Here is a 24335-nt window from a genome sequence, read left to right as displayed (position 1 = left end):
ATTTTTGGAATTTCTACTTTTTCCTTCCTTTAAGCCTTTGTAATTTCTTACTTTAAAAGGTGTACCTTTTTTTTTATTAGACCAAAAAACCAATTAACATTTACATAATGACTCATATTCCTATAAAAAATTACTGTTTTGTTGAACTGTCGGCACAACTCATGGGCTCACTTTTCTATGCCTGTCCCTCATCCCTTTTTTCATTTAAACATTTGTATACTTAGTAGTAGAGTTGTAATAATAATATTTTTCATTACTATTTAGTATTTCCTCTTTCCCTCCACTTTTATATTGATACACCTATTAAAAAAATAATTGATGATATAATGAGTTTATCATTTTACCCCTATTAATTATGAAGTGGATGAAAAGTTCTACGTTTTTCAAAGTAATTAATCATTTAATTGAGGGAAAAGAGACAAATATATCCTCGAATTTTCAAAAATGGTATGTCAATATCCTTCGTCATACTTTTTGTCCATCAGAGCCCCTGCCGTCCAATAATCGGTGCACATTTACCCCTCCCACTAACAGAAGAATAATTAGTGACATGTGTCGCAATCTTACGGCTCAACCTGGTTTGGCCAATCTTTTAACCCAAATCCGAAAAACCCGCCCATTATCTTCTTCTTTGCTATTTTTTCTTTCTTCCTTCTCTTCCCCGTCCCTTTTTCCGACAAGCTTCAAACACTTCCATCCATCAAATCCTCTTTATCAAACCCCACCATCAATGTATTCAAAAGTTGGGAACCCAATACTCCTCTCTGTAAGTTCACTAGCATCACTTGCAATTCCGATGGGCCAGTCAAAGAATTTCTGGGTTTGTTCCTTTTGATAAAATATGTTCACTTAACTCATTGGAAAAGCTCTCTGGGTTAGAATTCATTTTCTGGAAAAGTTACTGATGATTTGAACAAGTGTGTTAGCTTGAATTACTTGGATGTTGGTAATAATGAATTTACTGGGTCTTTTCCTAATGTATCTTCACTCACCGAGTTAACCCATTTTTATGCAAATATCAGTAAAGTAGGATCATTTCAATTAGTTATATTTTGTGTTTTTCCGATCTGATTTTGAATCTCTAAATCTAGTATCTTTGAGGCTGTGATGATGAATAATTATACCATCAAACTTTGAAAGTTTATAGATTAAACTTGTTGATTCAAATACAATTCTCTGATGCCTCTTTCTTAGTATGAACAACTACTGAAAATTTCACTATTTTTCTTTAATTATGATTATATTTATGATAAAAAAAAGGCAATATATTAGAGTCTCTGATGTGCTTTGTTGATAGTGTAATCAGCTTGCCGATGTTGAAATTTGGGGAGGGTATTTAAATTTTGGGTTTATTAATAGGTCAAATTGGGTTGAGCCGTAGGATTGCGCCACGTGTCACTAATTATTTTCGTTAGTGGGAGTGGCAAATGTGCACCAATTATTGGACGGCAGAGGCTCTGATGGACGAAAAGTATGACGGAGGGTATTGACATACCATTTTCGAAAATTCGGGGGTATATTTGTCCCTTTTCCCTTTAATTGAGGGTAAAAAAAAAATTGTCCTTTCTTGATTTGTCAAAATGGACAAGTAATTATGGACAACTATAAAAGGAAAAGTGGACAAGTAATTAGGGACAAAGTTAGTATTTTTTTGTATTAAATTTATTTCTCTTATTCTTTTTGTTGGTTATAAATTTAAAAATTATATAAATAATACTATAAATCACAATAATTAATAATATAAATATTTGAAAGTTATATAAAGAAAACTCGAATGTACCGTATGAAATGGGTTAGATGATAAACATATATTATTTGAAATTGACCTAAATATTTAAAAGTTATATAAAAAAATCCGATTAACTCTTGACACTCTATTGGTACCACATAAAATGGGTTATATGATAAACATATATTATTTGAAATTGACGTAAAAAGTACTATAAATCATAATAATTAACAATTTTAAAAAATTAAAATACATATAAAAAAAAATTACTTGACTCCAAAAAATCTATCAATTCCACATGATTTGGGACATGGGATGTGACATGTATTATTTGAAAATTATGTTAAGAAAGTACTATAAATTACAAAAATTAACAATTTAATATATTTAAAAGACATAAAAATGATTAATTTTTGAAATCTTATATATGTCACCTAAACTGAAACAAAGAGAGTAATATATATTATTTTTAAAATTACCATAATTAACAACTTAAATATTTCTAAAATCATATAAAATTTCGATAACTTTCCAAGTTGCATGACATCACATCACGGGGTCCTGTATCTAGTATAAACACAAAAAACTACACATGAAATATAATTTTTAAAATACATTTTTATTATTCCTTTTTTGGGTGCACATGAGTTCTTGGGTGGTCATGTGTAAGCCACAAAATGTTGAGTCTATCTGCAATAAACATAACCCTTAAGTTGGCGTCAGCTAGCAACTATGACCTTTAACTTTGGGTGTGCACAAGTAGACACTTAAACTTGTATAAAATTGAACAAATAAACACATCTGTCCTACATGGCACCCTACGAGGCAATTTTGTGTCCAACATGACGTCCTACGTGTATTATGCCATGTAGGACACGTGTGTCTACTTATTTAATTTTATACAAGTTTAAGTGTCTACTTGTGCACACTCAAAATTGGAGGGCATAGTTGTCTGTTGAGGCCAAGTTAAGGGTCATGTTTATATATTATGCCTTTTGGTTTTATATATTCGAAAGAATGGATGAAACTATTAACTATTTGTAATTCAAAATTGCAGATTCGATTAATTTAAATTTATATTACATAAAATTTATAAAAAGTAATATTTGTTTTATCAATAAATGAGACATTTAATTTAGGGGAAGAATTTCATTTATTTCAACTTATACTAACTAATTAAAATTAAGTACTTGTTATTAATTTTTTTTTAATTTGTCACTTAGTATGTGGACTTTATATTAGAGCCTCAAATCTCATTGTAAGTCTATCTATATTTCTTTTTGATCTAGTGTCTGAAATTCATTTTTAAAACTCAATTAATTTAAATTTATATCACGATAGAAAATCAGAATGAATAGAAAAATATTAGACATGAAGAAGATAAAAAAAGACAAGAAAGGTGTAGAAGTCCTTGCATCTTATTATTTGATTAATAGAATGTCCTCATTTTCTATTCAGAATCAAGTTTCACATTCCATACTATTGCCTCACTTAAATTTTTACTCTATTCCCCTTGTGTTTTTGGGAGTACATGGTATGTTCATAACTTAGCCTCTGGTAAAGCTAAATTAGCCCTTCATGCTCTCAAATGTGTCTTTCTTAATTACTCTCAAGTTCAAAAAGTGTATCATTGGTGTATTATCAGATACTAATTAATGTGTTATAACAAATAGTTAATGATAATTCAATTGAAAAACATACACTAATAATTCAAATAGAAAACTCATACAATAGTGATAATTGAGATGTATTTAAACCATTTATCTCATTTATATTTATCAAAGCTCTAAATTTTGGGTCTAACTGGCCCATATTAAACTGTCATTTTTTTGTAATGATTATGGTGTTTAGATTAATTATCATGTACTTCGACTAATTCTACAAAATATCTATCACTTCCCATCAACAACACTAAGATAGATAAAAAGGATTCTCTAATATTTTTTGTATTCGTTAAATTTTAAACCTGATATATAAAGATTTTCAACCACTCCATTAACCGCTAGACTAGATGTGCCTAGTGAGTCATTTTGTAGCCACAAATTAAATTGACACTTCTCCTCTATGTTATCCTTCCCATTTTCAAGATTTTTTCACAGTTCCTCTTGTTATGTTTCACAAAAAAAAAACTCAATTTGTATACAAAATGTTGTAGCTCTTCATGAGACCTAAAAAACTCTATTTAGTACAAAAAGATGAATTCAGCTACTACAATGTCAGCATCAGTTTTAAACTACCAAATCTTGAAATTTTTCCCACCCCAGAAAAATGGGTTCTTGAAATCTCCATTGATTAGAGGAAAAATTTGCAGATTTTGTGTTTCTGCAAGTTCAAATGAGTTGAATAAACAAGTAATTGAAGACCCAAAAGAGGAAACTCAAGAAAAGAGTGATGGGGTTATTGTTAATAGTACTGAGGAGGAGGAAGAAAGAAGTGGGGAAAATTCTACTTCTACTGGTCCTAGTACTGTTCTTGATAATAAGGAACTAAAAAAGGTGAGATTTTTATGTATTCTTTAACTCAGTTTTATCCAATTTTTTGATATGCTGTTATATTATACTCTGATTGTCTGGTTTTGACTTGACTCGGAGATTAAGAAAATAAAGAAAGAATTTGAATGTTGTTGCCTTAAACTAGAAATATGTGGAATGTATCAAAATGTCCTTTAATCTTGTAGTTTTAAATGTGTTGTTTGGTGTGTAAAGAGACATTGTTTTTGAAGCAAACTAAAAAGGGAAGTAAGACGAGCTGATTGAAACGAGGGGAGTGTTTGTTCTTTCTCTACTTGTATAACTTACAAGCATGATCCTTTATTAGAAAGGGATACTCTAATTAATAGCACCAAGAGAATGCTCATATTACAGAAGCATTACTTCAAAGGTGGAAGGAACTAATGAAATTCTTTCAAGCATGGTCCTTTTATCATCTAACTGTAGTAGAGTAGTCTATCTGATCTTGCGGACGGGTGGACAGATGGAAATGCCTACTGATGAGGTAGGCGAGGGTAGCTTGCCAGCAAAAGGCATGTATGGTAGTCTTTTGTTGGATGATAACGGGAAGGGCAATTAACTGCAACCTTTTTCTGCTTATTGGCTATTGGGAGGTGGGGTGGGGGGTAACTGGGGCAAGAGAACACAGGGCAAAACAAAGGGCAGAGATTCAAGTGACTTGGTAGTGCTGTCGAAGAGGAAAGATAAAGGTCACTCGAAGTTTATGGAATGCTTGGATGAAGTTTGCTGTGTGAAAACTAGATTTTGGAGTTGAGTTAGTCGCAAGCTCCATTTCCTAATAACTAGAATTAGCATAAAAGAGAGGTCCAATAGTATGAATCGTAGATTTTGCATGAGTGTTTGTCATTGAGGACGTTAGAAATGATCCATTTGGTAAAAAGTTTAAAAGATTGTAGTTTTCTTCCAACCAGCTTCAAAAATGTCTAGTGTCTGATGTTGCTTTCTATAATTATGACAAACAACAGCAAACACACCTCAGTCCCAAACAAGTTGGGGTCGGCTAAATGAATCCCTACTTTCAGTTAAACTCATTTTAAAATAGCTGTTTAATTTACATTTCAAATTTTCTGTATACATGAGCAAATATAATTGACTAATTATATGTGTGTTAACTTCAAAATACTCTCTTCCAGGCTGTCCTAAAGACTGCTTCAACCTTTGCACCAAGGGCTTCCACTGCTACGAAAAACCCTGCGAAACCTGGAACTGTTTTATACACTGTTTTTGAAGTGCAAGCTTATGCTTCAATGTTGATAGGTGGAGCTTTGTCCTTCAATCTCATATTTCCATCAACTGAACCTGACATCTGGAGACTAATGGGAATGTGGTCCATATGGATGTTTAGTAAGTAATGTTGCTTTATACAACTAAACCTTACCCCCGAAATAGTAGAACACATAAGAATATTGCTTATGAGTGATATTAAGCTACTTTTGTGAAGTAGATATATATTGTTCATCTGCCCGTTAATTCATTTCGTTTTCCTTCCATTGTTCTCTCAATTGGAGGACTATAATCTGAAGTTTCATTTGCAGCTTTAGTTGGTCGCTATTTGATATCTGATGTTACTTCCTTCAGATAGTAAATGGTGTCCAACATTTTGTGTTAGTATAAACTCTAGTCTCGGTTGTGAATGCCAAAGTAAACTCTATCATAAAGAGGTATAAGTTTTTTTTTTGGTTAATAAAGAGGTATAAGTTGTTGTAATGTATTTCATATTAATGATAAACCTACCTTGATTGATACGATGTAAGGAGACATAATTAATATATTGAACTTTTGACCGTATATATGTGTTGAAAAATAAATATCCTTATAGCTGTAGAATGTTAATTTGTACCCTTGCTGCTATTCCCTCAATTTAGCTATAAATTGGAACTCAAATGTTAATTTCTGTTGTTGCAGCTATACCTTCCCTTCGGGCTCGAGACTGCTCGAAGGATGAGAAAGAAGCTCTCAATTATCTTTTTCTCCTCGTTCCCTTGCTTAATGTTGCAATCCCGTTCTTCTTGAAGTCATTTGCTGTCGTTTGGTCAGCAGATACTGTAGCATTTCTGGGGATGTATGCTTGGAAGGTATTTATTTTTTTCAATCCGTTCATCGAGCATTGTTTATATTCTCCTCTCTGTTAACATACATCTTTCGTGCAGCTCGGATGGCTACAGAAAGAGCGATGACAAAAGAAGTGAAGGATCAGTGGTGCTCTTGTAGCTTCAATTACGTAGCTCATTCAGCTGATATAACTCTACAATGGCTGCTTATGTTTCACGTCAACTCTGCTATATCATGATCCATTTGAAATATGAAACATCTACAAGCACAGTAAGAATATTTCGGATCAAGTTACCTTGTCTTTCAGAAATAGATATTCATTTCCTTCTGGTTAGGGTTGCACACCTTTATTTACATGTGCTCTGTGTATTTCATTACCCTTTTCTCTATCCTTCTTTGTACCGGCGATAAATTACCATTAAAAAGTACATGCAGTCCCCCTCCTTTTATGTATAGACAATAGATTGTGCAGATGAATTTTTGAAGCCCTAAAAATACTTCTGAGAAGTGACTCTTTTATGTTTACATTGAAATAAACCGCTTTAGCTCAAAGTAAACATAATCAGATACAATTTGGTTGATTAGTGACACTTTATATACTTTTTAGGTCATCTTAATATGTTTTTTGTATATTTCTTCTTGCATAAATGAGAAATCAAATCTTGCAACTAGTAGTATAATAAACTTATTAGCTTGTTTGATGCACCTCCCTCCGTTTCAATTTGTTTGTCTTACTTTCCTTTGTAGTCCTCTAGAAAAGAATGTATCTTTCCTTTTTTGACCAAGTTTAAGACCACAAGATTCAAAAGTCTTCCTTATTTTCTTATAATCCGTGCCCACTCAAAATCAGGTAAACAAATTGAAATAAGGGGAGTACTATGGTAAACTTATTGGCTTATTAAAGCCAAAAAGATGTTGGTACAAGGATGCCTTTTGAGCTTGTGGCTTATTGGCCTGAGATCTCCATGCACAAGCCGCAATATTTTGTAGTAAGTCGACTTATTCAAAAAGTTCAGTGCTCATAGACAAAATGTAAAAATTAAGTTTGTCAAAATGAAGAATATGAAAAGAAAAAGTTAATTACAAGGTACAGTTACATATTTTACTAATATGTACTCTGGGATGAGTTGAACGAATTACTTTAACGTTCTGTTTCCTCGTTGCATTCTGACCTGAATATGCGCCAAAACTTTCATAATTAGAATGTAAGCTGCTTGTTGCCTTTAACAAAATCAATAATTACATTACTTGTGTCAATGTTGCTTTTACTTCTGTAATTTGTACTAGCACTTGCTCCATTAGATTTTTGTTTTTTGCTCAATTGACTTCTCTATATGTGACTTAAACTTGAATCGGTTCCGTGTTTGCAAGCATCATTGACATTGTTGCAACATTAAATTCAATAATTGCATTCTTTTTATGGTTCCTTGTGTTATTGTCTGTTGGATGTTCAGCTACTTGAACCTGAGTTGATACTTTTAGCACGAGATTTCACCTTGCTTTTATGTCTTGAAGGCGAAGAGTATTTTGCAGATTTTGCTGTTACATTTTGTCGTTCATCATCTCCACTGTCCTCATATTCTGAAGATCCCGATGCACTTCCATATCCATATTCTGAACTTGCTTTCTCATCCTCTTGACTGTCACGAACTTTTTGAGACTTCCGTTTGTCACTAACTTTTTGAGAGCGTTGTTTGTCATGGACTTTTTCATCATTTTGTTGGTCACTCTCACTATCTTCATACTCATCATCAGAATAATCTTGATCCTCATCATCTGAAAAACCTTGGTCCTCGTTTTCGGAACTCTCTTGATCTTCATTATTTGGACTTGACTTTTCAATATTTGACGTTGGGGTTGGAGCGGGAGGTGAACTGGGAATAGGGTCATCTGGCTGGGGCATTGTAAGAAAAGTAAGAGCAGCCACAACATCACCAATAAAAGGACGAACCATTGGTTCGTCTTGAAGACACATTGCTGTAACCCCAACTGCTTGATTTAAACCTTTGACAGGGAAACTCTTCCCGAGGCACGGATCTGCCAATTCAGGGAACTTCTTTGGATCCTTGAAATAGGGTTGTGCCTATTAAAATCACATACATTTGTTGATCAGTTAGAACTGTACTCAAATCTTCCTTTAGTTTTTAGTCGAAAAAAACTCAAGAACTTTGAGATTAAAGGGTAGCTTGGTGCACAAAGCGTCCCTTGTTCACGTAGGGTTCAGGGAAGGGCCGCACCTCTGGGGGTGTACTGTAAGCAGCCTACCCTGACGCAAGCATCAGTGACTGATTTCATGGCTCGAACCCATGACCTAAAAGTCACCTGCGTTCAAGCAGGGTTCTGGGAAGGTCCGCACCACAACAAGGTGCAATGTAAGCAGCCTACCCAGGCATCAGTGACTGATTCCACGGCTCGAACCCTTGACCTATAGGTCACACAAAGGCACCATTACCTTTGTTTACAAGGCCCCCCTTCACAAGAACTTTGAGATTTAAAAAGAAAAAATAAAACTCTTTGGGGTAGAATGAAAATACTCACCCAAGCAACTAAGTTTTGCTCATTTGCTGGCCTTGTAGTATCCACTGCTCGACGCCCTGTTATAAGTTCAAGCAAAACAATTCCAAAACAATATACATCTGACTTCAAAGTGTGTTCACCATTTTTTTCAAACTCCGGAGCACAATAACCAGTTCCCATCATCATCGGTGACATGTTTGTCTTACTCCCTCCACCTGCAAGCTTAGCAAGACCATAATCTGAAAGTCTAGGATTAAAATCTTTATCCAATAGAATGTTTGTGCCTTTCAAATCGCGATAAATTATTGGTGGGTTGGCTGTTTTGTGTAGATACTCGAGTCCATTAGCAGCACCTAAAGCTATCTTCATTCTGGATAGCCAACCTAGTGGCTTTTTATCCTCTTTGAGATCTGAAATGTAGTAGAACTAGTTAGTACAGAATCAAGAAAGTTTATGACAACATGAAAGGGGGAAGAGTAGGGTGGACATAAGTTGTTAGGCCTCTTCAAAAACATCAACGGGTGCGTGTCAAATCCTCCAAAAGTAGTTTTTTGGAGAGTCTGAGCAACATAACATAAACTTACCAAGAAGATGATCGTTTAGGCAACCCATTGGCATATATTCATAGACCAAAATCCTCTGATCACCATCAGCACAATATCCAATGAGATTGACCAAATTTTGGTGCTTAAGGAGAGTCAACTTTGAGACCTCAACAAGGAACTCTTGGTTTCCTTGTGTTCCACTTCTGTCTAGTTGCTTCACTGCCACAATCTATCCAAGTACAAACCAGACATCAATACTGAAATCTTTCTTCACCTTGATATAGATGAACTTCTGTAAATGGTGTGTTCAGTATGATACCAGAAATCATTTTTTTTTCGGGATAAAAGTCTTATTTTCTGAAAATGTTTCCCAGTGTTCCGTAAAAAGCCTCTCTATCTCCGTGAGGCTGTTTACGGTGATATAAAGTTGAGGTTTGAGATAATTGTGAAGAGAAATGACTTCAGTACAAAAGCGAGAGAAGTCATTTCTCCATTATGCTGAAAAATGTTCTCTTGAGAACATTTTCTCGCAACCAAACACCAGAACGTGACTTATTTTGTGAAGAACATTTTCCGTAATAGCAAAAACACCGAAAAAAAGATTCTTGTTCAGTAGGTTAAAGTTACAACAAAGGTGAAAAGAGAAAGTTTAAGGTAATGTTACCTCTCCACCTTGAAGTGTTCCCTTGAACACTCTTCCAAATCCACCTTCACCTATCAGGCATTCTTGCTTGAAATTTTTTGTTGCACTCGCGAGCTCGCGGAATGTGTAAGTCTTAGCATTGCTGTTTACGTTGTCGCCTTTGTGAAATGGTTCAGCTGGTTGGTTAATCCAAAATGCATGGAGAAAGTGAACATAAGTTATGCCTAGTTAGGAAAGTTTATGTTGCTAGGATTCTTCAAAAATGTTGTCATGTGTGTGTCGGACCTTCCAAAAGTTATGCATTTTTGGATGATCTAACGCGGTTGCAACAACATTTTTGGAGAGTCCGAGTCATATAGAGGAAAGTAGAGAAATGATGACATGAGTTGGTAAAGCCAAAAGAGCTGCCATAATAGCAATCACAGTGCCTATTGCAGCTTAAAGAAAGAAAAAAAAATCCTCTTGTTTCTACCTGTTTACTGAATTCTCTAATTGCTACAATACTTAAGAGGGTGAGCATATTTAGATTCTTTTGGATAGCAGTTCGGTGTATTAAGCTCCAGTTGTATGTGCGGTCCAAGGAAGGGCCGGACCACATTGGGTAAGTACGCAACCTTGCTTTGCTATTCTGTAAGAGGTTGTTTCCCCGGCTTGAACCCTTGACCTCCTGATCATACGTGTCGATGGTAACTTTTACCATAGGTGATGAGCATATTTACTCAAAAGGGTATATTTTTTTTCCCAATCAAAAAAAGGGCAGGGAAACTAAATAGAAAAATCATCAAATTATATACATGTTACATAGGAAACACAACCACATGATTTCATTTTCTTCAAAATTTCAAAGATCTAATAAGAAAAGTTGAAGTATATATGATGTTATATGATCATACCAGGATTTGGTGGGGTGGTTGAGATTCCTTTAGATTGAGCGACCGGCACCTCGTCCTCCGGTGATTCGGCTTTTTTCTTGAAGCAGGGGAGGCAACTCATGTTCTTGATCCTCTCAAAAGATCAAAATAAAAATAAAAATCCACAATCCCCTCAAGGAAAAGAGAAAAAAATAAAATCTTTTCAAGAAATAATATATGAATTGTGTCTATTTACCAAAGGAGCTCAAATGAAAGAAAAGGTCTACAAGAATTTATTTTATTCTTTTAATTAATAATTTCTTCACGTTGTTCCTCTCAAGATTCCAAAAAAAAATAATTTTAAAAAACTTAAAAATACAAATGCATGGTTGTACATGAATTCATGACCATCACGTTCATAAAAGCTTTGATTTTAGGTAGAAAATGGGAAGAAAAAAACATTAGGAGGAGGAAAAGGGTTGGCAATGGCCTTTTCCTTTCATCCTCCCCCAGTTCTGGTTCAAGAAAGGGTCAACGTAAAGATATTATTTCGATGTAATTTCTATAGTATTTCTTTACGTGCACGGATCTTGTAAAAAAATAAAATTTCATATTGAGCTCCAGTGCACGATAAATTTTTAGATGAGATGGCTACTTAGATGGGAGGGGAAGGGTCTCTTTCCTAGGGGTTGAGGTGGTGTTAGAAATTGTAGGAAAAAGAAAATCACTTGGAGAGGATGCAAGGACAAAGTTTTCTTTCCACCTCCTTTTTTGTGTGTGGGGGTGGGGTGTAGAACAATATATTTAGAATTTAAAAAAATTGAATTAACTTGAAATACCATGATATATTATATCTCCAAAATAACCTCACAAATAAAAAGAAAAAGAACAAGAATAATTCTCAAAATATCCATATTTGGGAGTTGGTTAGTTATATTCTAAAAAATTAATGGATTAGTACATACAAAAAGTTAGAGATAATCCTAAAATTTTATTTTGTAACTCAAAAACTCTAGAAAACTAACGTCGATTCTATATAAATAACGAGTATCGTTCAATAGGTTCTCACTAATGGACATACGAAATTTCGGATCAAACGAAGTCAGCCAGTTAGTCATATTTCAAAAAATTCGTAGACTAATATATACGAAAAACTGAGATAATCAAAATACTTGTTTCGTGACCCGAAAACTAAAAAGAAGCGCACATCAATCCTTGAAATATAATGAGTATCTTTCACTAGATTATCACGAATAGACTCACACAAATAGAGAGGGGGGCGGGGGGAGGTTAAACAAAGTCGGTTAGTAGTATTTCGAAAAATTCATGGACATTACATACGAAAAATGGAGAAAATCTTAAATTCTTATTTCTTGACCTAGAAACTCTATAATAAATGACGATGATTGTTGAGAAACAATGAGTATCATCCACTAGGTTGTTTTGAATGGTCCCACAAATTTGAAATCAAACAGAGTCAGTTTGTCGTATTCAGAAAAATTCATCGACTAATATATATACGAAAAGCTTAGGTACTCTTGAGTTCTTGTTATGTGATCGCGAAACTTTAAAAAAGTGGCGTTAGTCCTATAAAGGTAATGTGTATCATTCACTAGAACGTCACAAATGGATCCATAAAAGTTGAGGTCAAACAAAGTATGTCGGCCATATTCCAAAAAATTTATGGACTAATGCACAAAAAAAATTGAAATAATCTCAAATTTATGTAAAGGTTTTGAAAAAAAAAAACCATTTGAAAATCATATTACCAAAATATTCATGGGTTAACACACAAAAAACTGAGAAAATCGCCTAATTCCTCTAAAATGGTTTCTTAATGCCCAAGATCTATGCAAAAAATGGTGAGACTTCACGTACTACTCCTCCAACTCCCTACGGATGGTTCTATTAAGGTTTTGCAAAAAATCGATCAGAAACCATACCACCAAAATATTCATGGGCTAACACACGAAAAAAAATGAGAAAATCGCCTAATTCCTGTAAAATGGCTCCTAAACGCCCAAAATATGTGCAAAATATTGTGAGACTTCAAGTACTTCTCTCCCAACTCCCTTCGCAGGGTTCCATGAAGGTTTTGCAAAACAACCATCCGGAAGCCATATCACAAAATATTCATGGGCTATAACACACGAAAAATTGAGAAAATCGCCTAATCCGCAAAAAATGGTGACGCTTCACGTACTACTTCCCCAACTCCCTATAGAGTGTTTTGTAAAGATTTTGCAAAAAAACGGCCATATCGCCAAAATAATCATGGTCCAACTATAACACACACAAAAACTGAGAAAATCGAATAATTTTTGTAAAATGGCTTCTAAATGCCCAAAATATATGCAAAAAATTGTGTTTCAAAGGCGCGAGATGAACCTTGTTTCGGACATAATATCGACATAGTTGTCTCCTAGCATAATGCAAAACATATGGGGAATGGTATCACCCACAGAGTTATTAAGCAGCATCTGAGTTCCACAAAATTATTTCAACACAAATGACTATTGACCAAAATACAACAGAGTAAACATAATAGATCACAACAAAGTATAAAATGGCTAAGATACTATACATGTGTAGATTTTTTTACACCAATCTGTTGACCATATGATGATCCAATTTCTTGATAAACTTTGGTGCAAATCTTCTACTCTTTTTTTTTGTCAAAATCTCACCAACCACATGTGGGACAATTGGGTATTAGGTCTTGTAGCTATTAGTTTTTCCTTCAATAGAAAAGTGGCTTAGCACAGACACCATGTGATATGAACCTTTTCAGTATCAAGTTCATTACCCTTCCTTAGGCCTGATTTCAATCCCTTCAACAACTAAGCCACTTTTCCAGTTACCTTCCTTCACCTCTGTCAAGCTCATCTCGAGTTCAACGTCTTGCCCTCTCTTGACGAAGAATTCTCCCAACTCGACTTCTATCCATCCGTCACTTCTCTGTTGCGGGTATCGTGCTTGGGTGTTGTTTTCTGAAGGAGGAGGATTCACTCCCCCTCTCAGGATATCAGCCATCTGGTTGAGAAGTCCCAACCGCCTTGGAACGATTTGGTACATGTGCCTACGTGCTGCCTCTGGATCCAAGAAAATTGTCTGTGGTTTCCTATCATGCCCCGAAATCCCTACTGCACCCTCTGCACTTTGGTGATCAAATCCGTAGGTCCTGGATTTCGTTGTGAACACAAAGTAGGCTGCGTAGTTGGTGTCAGGGGATAGCATAGAGGTGTTTATCTTGCCGGTAATATCAAACCAGCAGACGTCAAGAAGCTCAGCAACCTCTGAGAACCTAAGTCATGAAAATATAGCATTAGATCAACTTGAGAGTTGAGAGTGACAAAATGATATCTTATAAAAACAGATTCTACTCTTCTGTGCTTTGGAACAAAACATTTGATCATTCGAACTAAAATATGATAAAAAGATCAAAGTATGTGGATCGCCAAGTCAAGAACAGAAAAGATTGGGAGGAAAAGGACAATTTCTCTAACCATAATAAAAGTTACTCGTCAATTGAAATACCTGGACTCGGGAAGGGGGATCCATCTCCAATACCGTGGTGTGTCAGCCCAAATAATTGCAAGTGACCTCGCAGCTAACATGTAGCATTTCTTTCCACTGCGCTTCTCCAATGAAAAGCTCTGGATTTCATCAATACCAAGTCAGAAGTAAAAAAAAAAAACCTAAGCCCCAGCAAACAATTGTTCAAAGTAGAGGAAATAAGGAAAAAAGAGCTATGCCACATGTGAACCAAATATCAAAGCAATGCCATCAAAAGTGTAGCAGAAAAGACGCGACGTGATCAAACAACAAGAAGTACACATGTACTTAAAGACTAATGATCAATCCAACACCATCTACAAGTGGGCAACCCCACCCCCAATTTGATCTCCAAAAGATAAAAGATTGAAAAGGGACCTAAGGCCTAATGGGTACATGAAAAGGTCTTGATCTGTGCATCATAAAATGTCAATAACATTCACAGAAGAATATAAAGTTCTAATACTGTACTTCATACAAGTATACAGAGCAACTTCCCATCTTTAAAATAAAGGTTGATATAACCAAATTGCAAACAAATTGTCTAGCACACACACGGACTTGATGAATACACGAACTATATCCCCGCATTAGTACACACTTAAAAGTCTCAAAAAATCAATGATTCCAAGAACTTCAACCACCATTTTTCCTTTCTGTGTGTAAATTCACATTAATATAATTCCCATATTCAAGAACTTCTCATAACATGTGTTGCTCGGGCTCAGGGCCGGCTCTATGTACACAAAAATAAGGCATTGGCCTTAGGCCCCCAATTTTAGGGGGCCTCAATTTTTTATCAAAAATAAATTATGTGTTAATTTTTTAAAGAAAAACATTAATTATTTATGATAAAAAATATATATTTAAAATTATTATTTTATTCTCTTCAACCCCATTCAAATAGAAGAAATCAAGAAAATATTGTTTTATTTTCTTACCCTCTCTCTACTAATACTCGCATTATTTTCTTTTTAACTCCTTTTACACTCTCTTCTTTAAATTAAAAATATTAATTATTTATGATAAAAAGTATATATTTAAAATTATTATTTTATTCTCTTCAACCCAATTCAAATAGAAAAAATCAAGAAAATATTGTTTTATTTTCTTACACTCTCTCTACTAATACTCACATTATTTTCTTTTTAACTCCTTTTACACTCTTCTTTAAATTGTTGATAAATTAGAGTAATATTCTATCAAAAATATCATTTAATAGTCGAAAAGTGTTGAACAAATTGAATTGTAAATTCTTTTTCCATTTCTTCTTAGATTTTCAAGCATTACAACAACCATAGTAAAATGTGGGGTAACCAAATTATCAACTTCATCAAAGCTATGGTTCTAACTCTTATATTTATTTGAAATTTGTCAACTTATTACTTGTAGAACTATGTTAACAATTCATATAATGATTGCCCGAGTAAAATAATATTTTTCAACGTTGAATTAATAAAATCTTATTTAAAACTAATAATTGAAAAAGAAATTGAATAAATCATTTATATATAAAAAAAATATTAGGTAATACTTTGTATTTTAAAATGTAAGAGAAATAAATTTTAAATAAATGCATGTGAAGTTTATTTAGATTTTAGGCCTCTAATTAAGATTTCGCTTTAGGCCTCCGATTACGTTGAGCCGCCCCTGCTCGGGCTCTCACTGCCTCATGGTGCACGTCAAAAAAAGTATTCATTTTTAGAGAATCCGACACATGTGCAGCAACATTTTTTCATTATCACCTCAGTTTTCTGCATGGTACCTACTTATCATATCATTGAAATCATATATAACCCTACTCAACTAATAACATTTTTCAACAATTCCAGATTCAAAAAATATATAATTCCTAAGAAATCGACATAAATAAGCATAAATACAATATCAGAAACATGGAAAATTAAAAATTAAAAATTAAATTCAAATAGTATCTGATAATTACCTTAGTCCCACCGTCGATGAAGAAAGGATGATCACATAGATAGAGATAAAGCTCTTTCTTAGAACCAACATTGATCGATTCCGGTCCATCACTAGACCGGGAAATAATATCACGGTAATCCGGCGGCAAAAACCGGTCCCAAACGGCGTCAGATTCAGCAGCCGACCGGAAAACCGTACCGATCACCGATAACCTACTCGCATCTCTCGGACTCGTCAATGATAGTACGTTCGCTATGCAACCTTCCGGCAGGTGGTAGATATCACCACCGTCACCGCCACCGCCGCTAACGGCGGAGCTACGTCCATTTTCAACCGCCATTGTGATTTACTTGATTATCTCTTCTAATTTATATTTATAGAAAAAAATTATATCCAAAACGGCGCAGTATCTTCGTGATGGTAATGGGTAAGAACGTAAAGTGGCTAAAACATCTATTTATAGAGTGGAATTTGCATGACTCGTTTGTTCGGATATTTTTTTTTATAATGTTATAATAAAATGCAAAAATATATGAAAAGTCGATATCAAGGAAAATTAGATTATTATAGTGAAATATTGTACGATATATTATATCATTTTAAATCAAGTTATTAAATATTAAACATTGATATTGGTAGAACATTTTCACGTGTATAAAGTGTGGCTTACACGATGGTACTAGGTGTATCTGATGTGGTCCAAGATTTGTTCATTTTTAATTAGGATATTATATTTTTGTATTTATTATAATGATATTATATTCAACATAATTTTACAAGTAAAGTGAAAAGAGAGTAAAGTTTATATAGATTTAATTTGTAATTCACGTGAAGACAGAGAGATTGTTTTCAATAGATTCTTATAATAACCATAACATATCCAACTTTATTTTACAGATGAAATTAACGAGATGATAAAGTCTATATAGATCTTGTTCGTATCTCGTGAGGATAGAGAGAAAACTATTAATAAATTATCGACTTCATGAGAAGATAAAGTTAATACAAAGCTTTACTCTATTTCGTAAAGATAGAGAAACAATTTTCAATAGTTCTCGATTATATATTTAACAATATTTTAAACCTTAACCATTAAGTTTATGCTTTGGGACGCTGCATATTCCCCTTTTTATTGCTTGCCCTTTTCTTTTTCTAAATAAAATATCAAAAGTCAAAAACAAAGAAAAAAGAACTTATTTCCAAAATATGAAGAAAAAAAGAGTAGACTTGAGGGTTAAGATTTGTGTATATATTTTATCTTTTTTTGTATTTTATTTATAATATTATATGAATATATATTATTAATTATTGTTATTGAATATAAAAAAGAAGAAAAAACAGAATATAAAAATAAAAGGTTTTCTAATTATTTTTTATAAAAGGAATATAAACAGACAACCTTTTGAAGAGATTTTAAGGTGTATATGTTTTAGAATTTGCAAAAAGTAAAAAAAACCTAAAGTTTCTACTAGGAAAAAAAAAAAAGAAATTTATTCAAATACTTTTTCAAAGAAAAGAGGTATTTTTTTTTTTGAGATTTGTTCAAAAAATTTAAAAGTTCTTAAAATAAAGTTTTTAAATAAGTTATGCCAATTTTTTGTTTTGTGATGACAAAAAGTTATTTATAAAGCTTTTCAAAAAGTTAACTATAAAGTTTTCCAAAAGTTGCTTACAAGTTGTTTGTTTGACTTACTCGTTCAAGTATTAATGTGTCTTCCAAGTGAAACAAGAATCAATTGTTGAATACTAAGATAAAATTATGAGTAAATCAGCCCAAGAATCTGTTTAAAAGTCACATTACAAAGACCAAAAACTAATTTAAGACACTAAACAATGCCTAAGTACAAAAATTGTTGATGCCAGTTGATTGCTGGCGATGACTTGGTGAAGAGAATCTATAAGAGAAGGTTCTAGAACTAGGATACAGCGTGAAACCAACGAGTTCAGTTGAAACGAGGTAATGAGTCTTAAGTCTAAGGGAAGGATCAAGGTTGAAAGGCATGGACAAGCGTAGGCTTAATAATGGACCTACTTACAGATACGAGATCAATGACTTAAATAAAAGAGAGATGTCAAGAGAAAGTCCTTAGCATTGTGTCCATCTTATTCTTCAGTTTTCTTCTTCTTTTTCTTTTTCTCTTTCTTTATATCAGTAGTTTCACTTTCATCATCATCACTATGTTTTCTCTTCTTTTTCTTACTTTTTTCGACTTCACCATTTTCTTCAGTACCATCAGCAGCAGCATGCTTCTTTTTCTTCTTCTCCTTCTTCATCCCCGTTTCTTCAGATTCAACGATGCCATTATCCTCTGCTTCAGCAGACTTCTTCTTTTTCTTTTTCTCCTCGTATACCTCAGTTTGGGATGGTGGTTCATCTACACTCTCATTGTTGGTACAACCGAGAACAGCATCAGCAGAAAGATTGTAAACCTACAGGGTGAGGGTAAGTCAATAGCTGGAAATAGAATCAACAAAGTAAAAACAAAGATGAGACCTCTCTATAACAATCGTCCTCTATAACAACATTTCATTATACCGGCCAAGTTTTCGATGGAATCAATTTTCATGATATGTTATATTATATGTTGCATCATTTCACTATAGCAGCCAAAAAAATAGGGGGACAAATGAATGACGTTGTTATAGAGAGGTTTTACAGTACAAATTGAAGTCCAGTTCCTGACCTTAGCTGGTGTTATTAATGCTCCTGCACCCTTCTTACGATCCTTGTCATAAGCTTCGATTTTAGGTTTCCCTTTAGCAGAACCAGCTGATTTACCCAACTCTTTGCCTTCTAAAGCTCTTAATCGTACTTCGAGCTACAAAAGTTGACGACAATGATGATTAGGTGTAACTATGTTATGAGCAGAAATGAAAAGAAAACAGGCTGAATTCGATAGTATTTGATAATGTATACCTTGACCCGATTCTCCAAACCCATGGTATTATCTTGGCCATCTCCAAGAGCATCATATCGAATTGCTAAAGAAGCTTTACTGGCAAGAGATCTTGCGATTTTACCCTTGTGTTTTGGTGCTGCCTGACCGATCAAAGACGCGTGATATATAAGCCCGTACTTGGGAGTAGCGTGCTTTGTCTTTAAAGCTCTAAAGAGCGCCTTTTCTGCACCAAGTATCTGTACTGTACTTCCAGGTTGTTTTGCAAGATTCATCAAGCTGCCACCATGGGAAATAAGGCGAGCTCCAACAAGTTCTCCCACTAGAGCCGTAAGATTTGGGGCAATGGTATTCATCCTGCTCTTCAAATAATCATACAACTGAGCCCGGTACTCGGAGAAGGACAGGACTTGGCTGCATAAATCTTTAATATTCTCCAGATCAAGATCACTGACTTCAGTTCCCATTGAAATCATGGCTGCCTCTTTCAATTCCGCCTCAACCTCTTCCAGAAGTATCTGCAAGCGACCAAGATCATACCAAGATTATGAATTTTAATTTCTGTCAAAGAAGTAAAGTCACGTTATAGCACAAAAGCACAAGGAAGGGAATCTTGCTGTTCTTTCTAGTTCAATAAAGAACGATTTAAAGAGCAAGAAAGAAGTCGAATTCCCACCTCAGAGAAATCAAGCTTTGCAGCATTGACACGGTCACCCATCAACTTAACCGCCTTGGCATAAAGGATGTTATCTTGTACAATCTTTGCGAGCTCAGGAAAATGCCAGCCATACCATTCTCGTACCCTCATTGCATAGGTATTTAGCTCTTTATCAAGATCATCCAACAAACCAATGGCCTGGACAATCATTGTATCCACCTAGAAGAGCAACAAATATTGAATCATAAGCTCTTGTATTAGTTTGGTGAAAAAGGACCATGTCCTCAAGACTATAAAGTTGGAAATCTACAAGACTTCAATTCTATCCGCCAGCACCATTTTTGTAACCAAGGCAAATGGCAGTGCACACCAACTTAAAGGTAATCAAAAATTATTTCGGAGTAGCTTTCTCTGACATCTAAATGTTTACTTCATCTTTCTACAATGACATGAGCATGACTGATGAAACCATTTGAATTCTAAAACTCAGAAATTTCCCAAAGCAAAATGAAACTTCAATTATTAAAACTGCATGAAAATGTTATTAAACGCAGAATTTCAGTTTCAAATTTTCTGATATGAATTACAGTACAGAGGTCAAACGGTAACACATAAAATTGAGACGAGGGACATTAGAAATAATACAACCTATCACAATAGAAAGTTCACCTTGTCAGGACTAAATTTCAGCTTGTATCTTGAAAGACTGTGAGACAAACCCAAGCTCATTGGAGCCAAGTCTTGAGTGGCCAGACCAGATATGAGTTCAGTTAACTGACTTCTCAACCCTCTCATCAATTCCATCACAACATTATTGTGAACACATTCAATTTGCTGCAAACATATACTACATCAACTTCAATAAAGAAAAGGAAAGACACTAGAAAACAAAGACCAATGTTACCAAAGGGATTTGTAGTCCAAGACTAATTATTATAAGCATGAATAACAAATATCAATTGTTTAGCGTCGACTATTCAAGATTAAGCTCATTGGCAAGGAAAAGTATGTCTTTGCTTGATGACAATGTTAAAGCTCCCGCTAAGTGAGGTGAAGCATTCAACATGTTTTGCACCCCACTTCAGGGCTTAAGCATGATCTAAGCTAAGTTGCACGGACTCTTCACTTTTGATGTCGTACCCATGTCGGATTCTCCAAAAGTATACTACTTTTAGAGAATCCGACACGCACCCACTGATATTTTTGAAGAGTCCGAGCAACATAGGATTCAAGCACACTTTTGACAACACTGACAAAGACGCAATGAGAAGATGAAAGGAACTAACCAGTTTCTCTTTAATCGCATTTCCAAGTTTTGAATCAGCAACACCCAGTGTTTCACCATCACAGTGCGCTTTCAAAAACTTTCGGAGTCCTTTGCTAGGTTTGCTATCTATCAATAAAGTTGCTGCTGAGAGTGCTTCTGAAGTGTTCTCAAACTTAGAGAAAGCTTTCAACTTGACAACCTGTTTATGTACCAACCAAAATGGTAAAAAGAGGTCAAACAACAGAACGACTAACAGTAAAAATTTAGGCAGTTCAGTCCTATTCTCACTGTAAGCTAATCACACACACACATGGGAGGATCTAGGGCCACAAGGAGGTTCATCCGAACCCCTTCATTGGAAATTACACTAAATATATAAAGTCAAATTATCTTTTATGTATATATAGTAGATGTTGAATCTCCTAGGCTTCTTCTGATTACCTCTTTATATTTTCAATCCCTTTGATGAAAAAACCGGATTCTGCCACTGCACACACCCATCCACATACCCAGAAGGAAAAACAAGTGCTATGTTGTGAATCAGTCAATCAACTGCCCCGCCAATCCAAACTAGTCACATTGAATATAAGAGTCCTTTTTTTAATAAGGTACATTGATTATAAGATTATATCCAATCCATTCCAATACTAGTTTAAGTCAAACCAGGGGTTCGATAAAAAAACTAAGTTCTCTATGTGCCCCAATTATCTCTACATTGGCAACAGCTCCATAGCTCTACCTAGATGGTATACCTATATGGAGCTTGTCTCCGTTGTGTTATGTTCTTAGCTAAGTCCTCATTGATTTTGAGATTGTAGCTAAGTTCAGTGTTTGAAAAGTTTGCAGCTATGTATCCAACAACTAACTGAGCCTTCAAAGAAATATGCAACAGAATAGAGATACAATAACCAATATCAACTTTGTCCAGATTTCCGGTGAATGTCTACTTGACATTTACCTGGATTTCTCATTGTATTTTTTCCAATGACATATTATAGATTAACACAGTACAAAATATAACCCTCTCGCAACCCACCCAGAACAAAAAAATGTGATCTTTTAGCATATTTAATGCACTACAGATATGCAAACAATTGCTTGAAAATGTAATCTTCTACTGTTCAATCTCTTAAAGTTCAAGCCTTTAAGAATAGAGAGAAAGATAACCTTTCTAGCAGAATCAGACGTCGTAAACTCTTTTGACAAGTCCTGCAACATAAAAAGATTCATCATCAAATACAAAAGAAACTCACAAACCCAAAAACATCAATTTGCATTACAATGTATTATGAATAACAATCAAAATTAAGTTAAACACTTTGGTACCTCAACTTTAGAGAGTTTTCCTTCATCAAGTACTTTGAAAAGTGCAAAGCCTGCCGGCGTTTCAAACAATACGAGCATTTTTTCTGCTTCCTTACTCCAATTAGAACCTAAAGATAATAGCTAAAAGCAAAAAAATCACTTGGATGCCAAGAAAAAAAGCATCTGCACTTGTAATATTTCACAAAGAACAATGGACCAAACACCAGTCACCAGCATTACACACTATAATCCATTAAAGAAAACGCCTTTACAAAATATGCACCTAAAAATGGTCATTAAAAGCATAAAAACCAAAAGGGTTCCAAGTAAAAGGTTTATTAACAAGTTAAAATTCACAAGGAATAATTTTGGAGCTGGGCCTTAGTTAAAGCAATTGGTAAACCAGCATTCCAGACTACATTCCATTCAAGAAAACTCCTTAACACAATATGCACCTACAGATAATCGTCAAAAGTATAAAAACTAAAAGGGGGTCCAACAAAAAAGTTTATTAACTTGTTAAAATTCATAAATGAACGATTTCCGAGCTGCCTTTTTGTTAAAAGCAATTGGTAAAACAGCATTATAGACTATAATCCAATAAAGATAACTCCTTTAACAGAATATGCACCTAAAGATAATCGTTAAAAGCATAAAAATCAAAAGGGATAGCAACTAAAAAGTATATTAACTAGTTTAAAATTAAAAATACAAAAACAGCAACACAGACTATAGTCTAGTTCAAGAAAACCACTTGACAAAATTCTCACTCCAGGGTGATAGTTAAAACCATAAAAAAACAGAAGGGGTTCCAAGAAAAAAGTACATTAACTTGTTAAAATTCACAAAGGAACAATTTTTGAACCAACATTACACACTATAATCCATTAAAGAGAACTCCTTTAACACAGCATAAATATCAAAAGGGTTCCAGCAAAAAAGCCTATTAACTTGTTAAACTTCACAACTGATACAAAAACAGCAACACAGACTATTACAGTCTATTTCAAGAAAACTCCTTTAACACAATATGCACCTATTAAAAGCATAAATATCAAAAGGGGTTCCACAAAAAAGTATATTAACTTGTTTTAGTATTCACAACTGATACACAAACAGCATTACAGACTATAATCTAGTTCAAGAAAACTCCTTTAACACAATATGCACCTATTAAAAGCATAAATATCAAAAGGGGTTCCACAAAAAAGTATATTAACTTGTTTTAGTATTCACAACTGATACACAAACAGCATTACAGACTATAATCTAGTTCAAGAAAACTCCTTTAACACAATATGCACCTATTAAAAGCATAAATATCAAAAGGGGTTCCACAAAAAAGTATACTAACTTGTTTAGTATTCACAACTGCTACACAAACAACGTTACAGACTATAATCTAGTTCAAGAAAACTCCTTTAACACAATATGCACCTATAGATAAGCATAAATATCAAAAGGGGTTCCAACAAAAAAGTATATTAACTTGTTTAAAATTCACAACTGAAAATCAAACAGCATTACAAACTACTATAGTCTAGTTCAAGAAAATTCATGTTTCAGTGGGAAAAAAATGTTGAAAAGTCATTTTTGTGTGAGATGAATGAAGAGAAAATACATACAACTTTATTTGCCTTGTGGAAAAGAGAAGTAGAGGAAGTTCATGGCAAGAGAGTACAAAGTTAGCGGCGGAGGAAGTGTTGTGCAAAATGGCCAAATATAAACTTGAAACAACTTTGTAGTTAGGGTGGAAGTTGACCCTCTTTGTCATTTTTTTTATATAAAATAATTTTTTTTTTAAAGTAAAGTATTTCGGTGCACAAAAAGTCATGCATTAGTGTGATTCGAGCAAAGGCTACATTTAAAAGATGTGATTT

At 34.1% G+C, this 24335-nt stretch overlaps 4 protein-coding genes across 5 annotated transcripts; 1 reads left to right on the top strand and 3 right to left on the bottom strand.

Annotated features, from left to right (window-relative positions):
• Positions 1-3821: 3821 nt before the first annotated feature.
• On the top strand, positions 3822-6875 carry RPH1 (Protein RESISTANCE TO PHYTOPHTHORA 1, chloroplastic). Its single transcript, XM_006345754.2, has 4 exons — positions 3822-4224; positions 5373-5583; positions 6145-6314; positions 6390-6875. The coding sequence occupies exons 1-4, from the start codon at positions 3925-3927 to the stop codon at positions 6414-6416; spliced, it is 708 nt and encodes a 235-aa protein (XP_006345816.1). The 5' UTR covers positions 3822-3924; the 3' UTR covers positions 6417-6875.
• Positions 6693-12048, bottom strand: LOC102592100 (serine/threonine-protein kinase At3g07070-like). The gene is made up of 5 exons (XM_006345753.2): positions 10890-12048; positions 10018-10172; positions 9393-9582; positions 8830-9218; positions 6693-8374 (listed from the first exon to the last, which is right to left on the bottom strand). Exons 1-5 carry the CDS (start codon positions 10987-10989, stop codon positions 7742-7744), a joined length of 1467 nt encoding a protein of 488 aa, XP_006345815.1. The 5' UTR covers positions 10990-12048; the 3' UTR covers positions 6693-7741.
• A 1191-nt stretch (positions 12049-13239) lies between these two features.
• Positions 13240-16756, bottom strand: LOC102591767 (putative F-box protein PP2-B12). Its single transcript, XM_006345752.2, has 3 exons — positions 16348-16756; positions 14385-14503; positions 13240-14151 (listed from the first exon to the last, which is right to left on the bottom strand). The coding sequence occupies exons 1-3, from the start codon at positions 16666-16668 to the stop codon at positions 13650-13652; spliced, it is 942 nt and encodes a 313-aa protein (XP_006345814.1). The 5' UTR covers positions 16669-16756; the 3' UTR covers positions 13240-13649.
• Positions 16757-18060: 1304 nt separating this feature from the next.
• LOC102591435 (probable nucleolar protein 5-2) lies at positions 18061-24213 on the bottom strand. Of its 2 annotated transcripts, none has more exons than XM_015308057.1 (9): positions 24081-24213; positions 22477-22596; positions 22318-22359; positions 21170-21349; positions 20553-20717; positions 19902-20102; positions 19246-19743; positions 19013-19147; positions 18061-18758 (listed from the first exon to the last, which is right to left on the bottom strand). In XM_015308057.1, exons 2-9 carry the CDS (start codon positions 22552-22554, stop codon positions 18432-18434), a joined length of 1626 nt encoding a protein of 541 aa, XP_015163543.1. In that variant the 5' UTR covers positions 22555-22596; positions 24081-24213; the 3' UTR covers positions 18061-18431. The 2 variants fall into 2 exon arrangements, with proteins under 2 accessions (XP_015163543.1, XP_006345813.1); XM_006345751.2 differs by having other exon boundaries at positions 22477-22583.
• Between the last annotated feature and the right edge of the window lie 122 nt (positions 24214-24335).

Source organism: Solanum tuberosum, unplaced genomic scaffold (assembly GCF_000226075.1).
Source record: "Solanum tuberosum cultivar DM 1-3 516 R44 unplaced genomic scaffold, SolTub_3.0 scf00072, whole genome shotgun sequence".
NCBI lineage: Eukaryota > Viridiplantae > Streptophyta > Magnoliopsida > Solanales > Solanaceae > Solanum > Solanum tuberosum.
This window is presented reverse-complemented; position numbering and strand designations above follow the sequence as displayed.